This window comes from Plecotus auritus (genome assembly GCF_963455305.1).
Source record: "Plecotus auritus genome assembly, chromosome: 8".
NCBI lineage: Eukaryota > Metazoa > Chordata > Mammalia > Chiroptera > Vespertilionidae > Plecotus > Plecotus auritus.
The window spans coordinates 124,862,730-124,873,482 of NC_137782.1; the positions used below are offsets into that span (position 1 = coordinate 124,862,730).

General features: G+C 40.3%; 1 protein-coding gene across 1 annotated transcript; it reads right to left on the reverse strand.

Annotated features, from left to right (window-relative positions):
• Positions 1–1,126: 1,126 nt before the first annotated feature.
• Positions 1,127–5,144, reverse strand: LOC308256673 (lithostathine-like; the record flags this gene model as incomplete). The annotated part of the gene is made up of 5 exons (XM_080684949.1): positions 1,127–1,194; positions 3,343–3,469; positions 4,063–4,200; positions 4,394–4,509; positions 5,069–5,144. 5 exons carry the CDS (start codon positions 5,142–5,144, stop codon positions 1,127–1,129), a joined length of 525 nt encoding a protein of 174 aa, XP_080541075.1.
• Between the last annotated feature and the right edge of the window lie 5,609 nt (positions 5,145–10,753).

A 10,753-nucleotide genomic window follows, 5' to 3' on the forward strand; every position in this document is an offset into this window, starting at 1 on the left:
AGTTACTAAGAGCTAAAGGCCAGCGATTTTCAACCTTTTTCATCAGATGGCACACAGAAACTCATTACTAAAATTCTGTGGCACACCAAAAATATGTTATATTTTTTTTGTTGATCTAACAAAAGTTGGATATAATTTTGATTCATTCACACTGGACAGCTATCAATGTGTTGGCTGTTGTCATTTTCTTATTTGACATTTTAAGGGGAAAAAGGTCAATGCCCCTGACTAAATAGTCAGGTATTGCATGTTTTAAAATTTCTTGCAGCACCACCAGGGTGCCATGGCACACCAGTTGAAAATCACCGCTTTAGACTAGTGTCATTCAAAACTTGGACTGCTATTTATAATAAAAACTATCTTTTAAATCTCAACTCTGTTCACATACACATATATAACTAAAATAAAAGTTTAAAAAATAGTATTTTCTGTTTTTGTGCAATATTCTGTGGACTTTTCTATTCTGGTCTCCTTTCATTTATGTTAGTTTAACCACTAAGTGGATTTAATAATTTCAAACACCAGTAATTTGCAACACATTAGACTACTATTAAAACTGAATTTATCTTGCAATCTATTAATAGGCATTTCTCCCAAATAGATACACACACACACACACACACACACACACACACACACCTGTAACCAAATGCCTGATAAGCTGCCCGCCCTATTCCTTTCTTTTATTTTCATACATTTGCTTACAAAGACTTGGAAAATCCCTGCAGTAAGGAAACCTGCTTCACTTTGCATAACTAGTGTTTTCTTAATCTAAGTATTGAATGAGTATTCCCAAAGTATACAGAAGCAACAAAATTAAACAGTCTATGAGTAGCTCATGAAATGAGTATTCCAAGGAATGAGATTTTGGGTAATTCTGCTTTAAACTGAGGAAGAAATCCACAAACAAATCCAAGTGCCAAATGCACAATAAATTGTAGCAGAGATCTGAGGGGCTGGTGTGCAGTGACCCCCTGAGGTGCACTTTAAAAACCATGGAGGATGAATGGACAAATCTGGTGTCCTGGTAGGAAATTTGGAGGTCAAGAGGGAAGAACTCTGTTCAGGCTAAAAAGGGTGAATCACCAAGTGACAGTCAGGACATTCGGAAATAGGGTCCCTCAGTTCACCTCTTATCCAGATATCCTGAAGCTTTTTTGCACCTGCTATTACTAAATGGTTGTCTCTCAAAGTCTAGAAGGAGGGTAAAGTCAATGACAGAGGGGTCACCAGAGGCCCAGAAGTTTGTGGGGATGTGCTGATCCAATTCAGGAAAAAAATTTGCCTAGTTCATTGGTTCACAGGGACTGGCAGAATAACAACAGGCTAAATACATAGTTCTCAAAACAGCTGTAGAATGCATACATGTTAGGAAAGTGGTGAGAGCAATAGTCAGCTAGACAAATCCTGGAAGTCTGCAGGACAGGGCAAGGTCAGAAGCATATCAACATGGCAGTATCTGAGGAAGAGAGTCTATGTCAGAAAAGAAGCTAAGGTCAGAATGATACAGTTAAGTCTTATTCACTGCAGTGAAATTCTGTTAGGGTGCCTTCCTGCCCCCCTTTTTCTAAGAACTAGGTCTCATCCTCAGGTCCTACTCAAGAGATTAGTGTAGCTCCCATAATAATACCATGCGACTCCTAATATTACTTACCCCAGCTGATTGAACTGGTACTGGGGTGAATACCCAGTTTTAGCTAGAATACTCAGATTTTCTCCTGAAAATGAACTTGTTCATTGAGGATATAGTTAATCTTTTGTGTTCACAATGTATGCCCCTTTTCATGTTCTGTTGAAATCAGCTTGCAAACATTTTGTTGAGGATCCTTACTACTATAATTATCAGAGACATTATCCTGCAGTTTTCTTTTCCTGAGGCGTCTTTTTCTGGACAGATTTCAAAATGGTTACTTTTCTCTTCATCACAAGAATCTGGTGGGGTTCCAGAATTAAAACCCATGGAAGAGTGGCAACCTCCCTAAGACTGAAGCCTCCTGCAGTTTCTCACTCTCAAACCCCAGTCCACACTCAGCATCCCACAATGTGTCACAATCTATAATAATAAAAGCGTAATATGCTAATTAGACCTTCCAGACGAAGCCGAAGCCGGGGCTGCAAGGGAAGCCAGTGCCGGCAGCTGGGGGAAGCCTACTCTTCCATGAATTTCATGCATTGGGCCTCCAGTTACCATGTAATGTTCCTAAGAGTTCAAGGGTCCAGCAGCTCCTGCTCCCGGCAGAAATGACAAGGGCCCTGCACTCTGGAGCCTCTGCAGGCATCAGGGTGAGGAACCCAGGAAAAGTTGTTGGTTTTCAAATAGTTCAGACTTTTTCTTGTTTTAAGGAAGAGTAACAACTTTTAATGATCTCTACACTTCAGCACTGTTACCAGAGTCCAAGTGATTAATACTTTACTGTATTTTATAAAAGTTATGGTCCAAGGTAGATTGCTAATTAAAAGAAAAAAAATCAGCCCTCTGGCAAGTAATTTCAGAAGTGCTGTTATTATAGCACCAGAGGCTAACAGTAACCCCACGGATGCTGCTGGTGTCACACCATCAGGAGGACTGCACAGTAGAGTGTGTGGAGCCCAATGATTTGTCTGCACACAACATAAATCCTACATGAGCAGTGCCTCCATACTCATCACAAATTCACTGTGGGTATGTACATTAATCATTGTCCCAGGGGCCTGAACGAAATGAAACAAAGGCAACAGTTAGATTTTTACCTCACACCCAATAATTCCTCAGTCTTGCTATGAGACTGTAACACAAAGGCACACAAGTATTAAGTAAAACATTTATTGTTACTCTCTGAGACCTCAGGCTATTGGGCATTCAAAGCTTGAAATTAAGGGGAGGAGGAGGCAAGGTCAAAAAAGAAGAGGTCAGGTTTGAGGGTGTGAGGAAAATATTCCTTTCCGAGGTGGGTCTTCACTTGGTCCCATGATGAGTTGCATCCTAACTCAGGCTTCTGACTCCCACCTGACTTAACCCTTGAACTTACAGACATAGGGTAACTTCTCATAACAGTTATAATCTTGCCATAACAGATATCCTGGAGAGAGAGAGAAGAGATAAAGTGAATGGGGCTGGTGGAGCTTGTGACCCAAAGGAGAGGCATCCCAGACTCTGGCCTAGGGGTCAAAGCCCTGTCCTCATTGTCACCAGGGACCCACTCCAGGGAAAGAGACTCAAAGGAAGGAGAGATGAAAGGAAATGGGAGAAGACAAACCTACATTGCCTTTCCTAGTTGAGGAGGATTCCCTGAAGTTCAGACCCAGAAATGGAAGATGAAGGGATAGAAAGGTTGGCAAGAAGGGAGCTCCTTTGTCTCTTACCTGAGTTTCCAGACAGGCTCCCACAATGGCCAGGGTTTGGGATGCTGGCTGGGTCTTTCTCCCAGGCAAAGTAATTCATCACATCTCTATTACTCCACTCCCATCCACCTGCATTGGGCTCAAGGCCCTGGAGAGTAGATAATGGAGCCAGGTAAGGTTGAATGGCTATTGGAATTTTTGCATAGCCCTCTCTGGGGTATGTTTGATCCCCTTCTCAGCAGGCTGGCATTTGGTCTGCTATTCCAGATGTTGCCGCAGAGCTCACCACCGGGAAATTTTCCCTAACAACTTGATCCTACTGAAAAATCTCAAAGCCATAATCACAAACACCAATGGTACCACTAAGAGTAACATGTTATTGGCTGGACAATAATGGGTGCATTTGTGATTACCCTTTGAACCTCAAAGATAATGTCAATTATATAGGGGAAAATGTGTATTATTTTCATTTAGGATTCCACCAGGACACTATGTGTAGACTCAGTAAACTCAGAGAACTGAATTTCAAAGCTTCATGTGCCAATGTTGTAAAAAGCTTCATAAGAGATAGATTATTTTCAACTGGAAATTAGTATCCTCCTACCTTTAGCCCAAATAATCCCTGGAATCTCTAAGCTCCAGGGCTCTCTAGCATATTTCCCGCAGAGGCACATGGGACAGGGAGGAGGCCTGGGTAACAATAGCAGCTAGAAAGGTAACAGACAGGAGATGGTATCACACCTCTGTGGGATCATGGAGCCCAATCCAGATGTAATTGCAGGTGTTCAAATTTTTCCTGACCAGTGAGGCCAAGAAGGATGCCTCAGCTCCACTGAGCACAGACGCAAGAAATCCTGAAGGTCGCTTCTGGCAGGCCAACTGTGTGGGGAAGGCAGACACTGAGAAGGAGCTTGAAATGTCAGTGGGGGAAACTAATGTAGGAGAGAAGAGGTGTGTGTGCAAAAGATGAGGGTGCTGACTCTCACCCCCAAGAAACTCTGGAGAATGCAGACCCCTGTCTCATCTAATGTTCTTTCCCTTATCACCTCTTACTATAAATGCATCTACTCACATCTGCATCAGGCCAGGTTTTTGGTGTCCTAAACAAGGCATAGCAGTGGGAGCCAAAGGCATAAGAGCCTCTGGGACAGCTGATTTTTGGGAGAGACTCCTCCTTGGTATCTTCACCTGGGGAGGAAGGGAATAAAGGAGAGGGATGGAGGGAAATGAAGAGTATAAATGGGTGTTGGGAAGTGACCTTGGGAAGTATCTGTAAAGCAAGTGCTTGGGGAAGTGACACCAACTCCTGACTACCTCACCACTGGATAGCTTGATCTCAAACCAGCCTCATTAAATGAAGGACCATCTCTTTTTGTTCTATTCTTCCCCTTTATTCAAAAGTCCAGCACTTCCCCCACTCTGAGCTGACTGTTCTCACAATGGGTCCTCCAATCATTCTTGTGCTTATCTCACCACTGACCCTTCATTCTTTCTCTCTTCACATGCCAAAATAAATTAAAGTCCACTCACAACATGAAAGCCATCTTACTCCATTGTTAAAGGACCACTGTGGTGCCTCCCACCCTGAGTTGCCTTGAAGGAAGGAGTGATGATGGAGGAATTGCAAACAGTTTCACTTGGTGAGGCTATACCTCACCATTGCCACATGGGCCACACAGGGGGCTTCCTTGTCTTCTTGGCCTAAGTGTTCACAGGGAACCCAGTGCTACAGGCAGAGAAAGCTCACCTTGCACCTGAGATAGGAGCATCAGGCAGGAGAGCAGCATCCAGGACATTCTGGGCAGGGCCATGGGAGGCAGCATTGTGTGTCTAACTTAAAGAAGCAATCAGAGATCATTAATGAAGTATGACCCGAGAGAGGGCATTCAGAGAACCCTCTGTTCTCCATCTTGTCTTTCTTTTGGCTAGTTCCCTATGAGTAAATTGAACTTGAAGACATCATTCCTTATGGGATTCTGGAAATAATTGGGGAATCTGTACACCTTACTTCCCTTGAGACCAATGTTTGTTGAAGCCTAGAATCCTCCTTCCCCCAAATGTGTGAGGTGAACCCCTGCCATGGCTCTCACCTTCTCTCAGCTCCCACTTACCTGTTTTGCAGGTATCTGTGATGGTTGGTCAAATCAGAAAAGACTAGGCTTTTATAAGGGGATCTGAGGGTGGGGTCCTGAAAGGAATCCAGGACAGGGATAGTGGGAAAGGGCTTGGCATTGCTTCAAGGAGGTTTATGCTATGGGTTACAGCTTCTTCCTGGCAATGGTCAGCGCTTTCCTTAGGAACAGGTGAAGTTGGGACTTTATCATCCCATGCCCGGATTTCTTGTTCTGCAAAACTTCTGGGAATGAAGGCAGCCCTTGGCACAAATTCTGAGGTTACATGGTTTAGAAAATGTGTCATTGGGTAGATAAGGAAAATGTCAATAGTGTATTTTTTAGCAATCTGCCAAGAACTCGATCTTCTTAGAATATATATAGATATGTTTTATTTTTTTCTGTATATGAAAGTGCAATTAAAATACAAATAAGGTTTTCTTGATAATTTCATAAACTAATTTAAACATTCAGAGGGAAAAACAAAGGACCATGGATAGTCAACAAATTTCTGAAGAAAAACAATGAGGTACTGAATTTTTTTGCAATACAGAAGGCTTTTTACTATAAAGTAATACAGATATGGGGATAGCAAATTTGACCAGCATGAATGGCTCAGGAAAACAAGGCAAAATCTGCAATGCCATTTAACTTAGCCTCACACATTGCCCATGGCCATTTCTGCAGTATCATATTGGTTACATGGGTCAGCTTATCTGAAATAGCATGGAATTACACAGCATGAGAGTGTGAATACTGAGAAGTAGGGATCATTGGTGCTATCTTTATAGCTTGCTACCAGAGTTGGGACCTGGTACTTTGTCAGTCATGGATCTGAAGTTCTGTGTAAGCATTTTGGTTCTTTTTTATTTTCTCTGTCTCCTAGGAGATCCTTCTGAATCTATGTGAAACATACCATTTGTATGTGGGAGGAGAAGCGTCACTTGGTTCCATCCAGTAGCTCTAAAACTTCTAATAAACTTGAATGTGGGTGGGAGTAGGGATCAAAGTGTTTATCTCCTACTTGCTAAATAATCTGATTCCTAAGGCCCTGCCTAGTTAAAATGTTCAGTTAAGAACTGAATTATTATCACTCTCCTGTTTAAAACCTTTCAGTGGTTCCTTTATTACTGACTCTTAATTACCTCTTGCTGTACAAGAGCTATTTCAAAGTTAGGAGATTGAAGTAACAATTTATTATTATTTCACATGGTTCTGTGAGTTGACTGGGTTTACTGATATGGTTTTTCCTTGGGGTTTCTCATGCAGATAGTGGCTGAATCTTTAGTCATATGAAGGATCAAATGAACTGGACCTCAAAGAGTTTGACACACATGAGTAGTCATTGAAGCTAACTATTGGCTGAGGGCTCAGTTGGGGCTGTTAAACAGTGACAACACAGAACTTTGACATGTAGCTTGAATTTCTTATCACACAGAGGTGTCAGGATAGCAGGACTTCTTTCATTGTTGGTCAGGATTCCCAGATGGCAAAGCAGAAACTGCCAGTCCTCTTAGAATAGGTTGAGAAATGGCATAATGCTTTTCCCTCATACTCTATTGGTCAAGCCTGAGTTTGTATTCATGAAGAACATGAAGCAAACATCATGTTTATTTAATAAATTAATCTATTTATTCACAATGATTTAGATAATTACAACAGTTGACTTAAAAAATATTGTATTGATTTTTTTATAGAGAGGAAGGGAGAGAGAGAGTTAGAAACATGGATGAGAGAAAAACATCGATCAGCTGCCTCCAGGACACCCTCTACTGGGGATGTGCCCGCAACCAAGGTACATGCCCTTGACTGGAATCAAACCTGGGATCCTTCAGTCCCAGGCCAATGCTCTATCCACTGAGCCAAACCGGTTAGGACAGCAGTTGCCTTTAATTGCATAATACCTTAAAGGTTTAGGAGACTTGGATTTTAATTTTATGTCTTCTATTTAATGTGTCATTTTGAATAAGTGACTTTATCTTTGCCTCCTTGCCTCTTTGATTCTCATGTTTTCAATAAGGATGTTGGCCAGAGAGGAATCAGAGGTACATTCTATAATCCTGCTATTGTTGGCTGGAATGCTGGAATATCAGGAATGTGTGTCAAGAGACACTCTGGAAAATAGTTACTGAGCCCATATTAAAATCTCAGATAATCTTTAGGAAGGCCACCTTTTTTATCTTATTGCACCAGAGGGATCATTTGTGAGCAAGCATTGAGAAAAGTACACTGCCAGGAAACCTATCTGGAAACAGACATTGCAGAGAATTTTCACTTTATTATTGAGGTAGGTGGTTAATACTTGGCTATTAGAAACAACTGATTTCCAAAATGAAAACACATAAGCTAGGAGCTCCTTGCATATTTGCATAAAATATTATACTTAAAGAATCAGCTCATCATATTTTCAATTCAATATCTTTATTCAAAGTGAAATACTTTGTTAAATTCTGTGAGCTCAGCCCCTATGGTGCTTGAGAAGAAAGAGCACTTTGCTTAAAGTATTTCATATGGCTACTGGCACATGTATGAAAAATGATCAGGGAAGAATTCAGCTACTAAAAGATCATATTCTTTCAGAAAATCTTTTTAAAACTTAGTAAAGCTTCATAGGTGCTGTTTCTAAGTACTCCTTGTCCTATGGGTTAATGTGAGTATAGTAGGGTGACTGTGTACATTAATACACTGACATTTGAGCTAAATCAAAGAACAGAATAGGGCCCACAGGTTGATGCAGCAATAGGTTCTATGAAAGAGAATGTTCTGAAGGTCAATTTTTAGAGATCAGTTTAATAAAAGAAAAGGAAAAAGAAAATAGAAGGATTAAGTGTAGGAAGTAAACATCAGGTAATCTGAAATTTTCAGATATCTGATTTTGTCGGTTAGCAGATAATCTGATTTTGTCAGTTAGCAAGAAATCAGAGTGAAATCAAGTTTTGCTCCTTAACCTCTTATTTCATGGTCTGGAGTGGGAAGAAGAGAGAGGAAAGGACTTTTATAGAAAATACTACTCAAAGCACAGTGCATAACATCAAAAGCTTTTCTTTTTCATAATTCCTTTTCTCTTGATGCTTCATAGATCACACCTTTGTTGCTTAGGGGAAAATGGAGATATGAATAAGATTCTATTTTAACTGAAGGGATGGCCAAGAGTTAGGTCAAATCAAAATGTAGACACCAACCTGAGTATTAGCTAGAAATGGAATAGTAGGTAAGGAAGGTAAAATAATCGGATACCCCAAACTAGGTTCTAGGCAGAAAAGGAATGGTGTGTCTCAAAGCTGAGATTGATCCAAGACAACTGAAGAGAGTCGAGGAGGAGAACTTTCTGAATACAAATTCAAGAGGACATACTTTCAGGAATGGTGAGAATGCTGGCTCCAGCCCTCAGAGGTACTTGGAATTAGATGACTCAACCAGACTAGCGAGCCTGGGTGTGTGGAGTAAAGAAACATGGGGTTGGGATTCCCAATAGGATTCTTAGGCTGGAAATTATCTGAGAGAGTATGAATGCTTCAAAGTTATGGTGCTCACTTTCCTTTATTCGAGATGTTCCCTGAGCCTCCAGATACCCATGCTTATTTATTGCCATGCCAGCCCAGACAGTGGGTTAGTAGAAAGGATAATCAGTGAGGCATAGTGATTAAAGGTTGGGCTCTTAAGTCAGACAGACCCATCTCAGCAGATTGAGGTGGCAATTAAACAAAATAATGAATGAATATCCTTAAGCATAATTCCAGATACATATAATCATACAGTAAATGACAGCTAATAATAACATTGTCTTCAGTGCCTGATAGTGTCAGAATATATGCTCAATAATTTTCACTGGAATAACATACATACATAAATATGGTCTGCAGATGTAAGTCATGGAGCAGTGAATCCTCTGAATTATTTGTGTAGCTCACCTATGAGTTGATCTGACTTTTAACTATGTTCTCTTGAGGACATCAAGCTAGCAATGCTGTCCAGCCTTTTGTTTTCTCTATATAGCATTAAGTACAGTGAAATGGTCTTTATTTTTAAAAGGTGTTCAGATGTTACTAATTTAGGAAAGCACTTTCCTCATAAATTCAGTCACCATGGAATTGCCAAATGAATTTGTGCAGAAACTCATCTGATAATAGGTACCAGTTACTCAGCACTACTGGTAATTTTGTGCCTACCACTGAGCCAAGCACTCTACATAAATTGTTGTATTTAATATCCAGATTGTCATTATGAGACAGCTATGCTTATGTTGTTTTTCACACAAGAAAATGAAACTTTGGAGAGGTTGAACTTGGTCGTGATTCCTCTTTAGAAAGAGGATTAAAACCCAAACACTAAAGCTGTGGTCTTAATCAATGTTATTCACTTCTGGAGGAAAGAGATTTTCTCCTAGAAAAAAAAAAAAAATAGAATATTGGCCTTTGCTGCAAGACCATTAACTTCTGCGCTTTGTGAGAGGAAATGTTTTTCCTAAGATATTTAATTTACCATTGGGATGGATCTGACATTTAGAAGACCCAAAGCCCAGAAAATCATATTTCTGATATAGTATGTTCATGGAGAGGATTGAAAACACCAGGGAAGTTCTGTGACCAACGGCCATCTGTGGTTATTTGCTAAGCTACATTAACCTAAAGGACACTAAGAAAAAGAATGTGTTCAATAGGGTTAACAGATCCTCTTTATGTACACAAGTACAATACTAACAATTCCGTTTCCAGACAAGCACTGATATTGTTCCTGTAGCTATAATAAATCATGCAAATGCTGTGAACTCCAATTCTCTTTGATTTAGACAGTTGTCTAAATTGCCAATTCCTTCCATTATTTCTGGCATTCAGAAGCATTGAGTTAAATTCTGAAAAGATCCAATTAATTGCTCTTTGCCATGATAGGTTTTTGAAAGGTTTCAACTGAGTTGATGGATTCATTAATTTTCCAACATCTTATTTGCTTTCTGCTAATGGAATTTTCAGCAGGTGATTGGTTAGCTATTCTAACCTTCATGCAGAGTTTAAATGCCATTTTATACTAAGATATTTACTGCACGTAATATTGGTCTAATTAATTTTGGAGAGCAAGCAGGAATTGCCCTACGTTATTCTTGTCTGCAGTTGCACCATTGGCCTTGAAAATGCCATTGGGATTTCATGGTAATGCATGTGCACTCACATGTGTGAATTTAGGTGCACATGTATGTGTACGTAGGTTCAGAATAGTGATCTTGCTTTGCAAAACTGAAGACATGTATTCCAAGATTTTTTTCAGGTGGAATCTTTTCCCACAATTGTTCCAGCTGTAGGTAATACAAGAGCTTGACTGCAGTG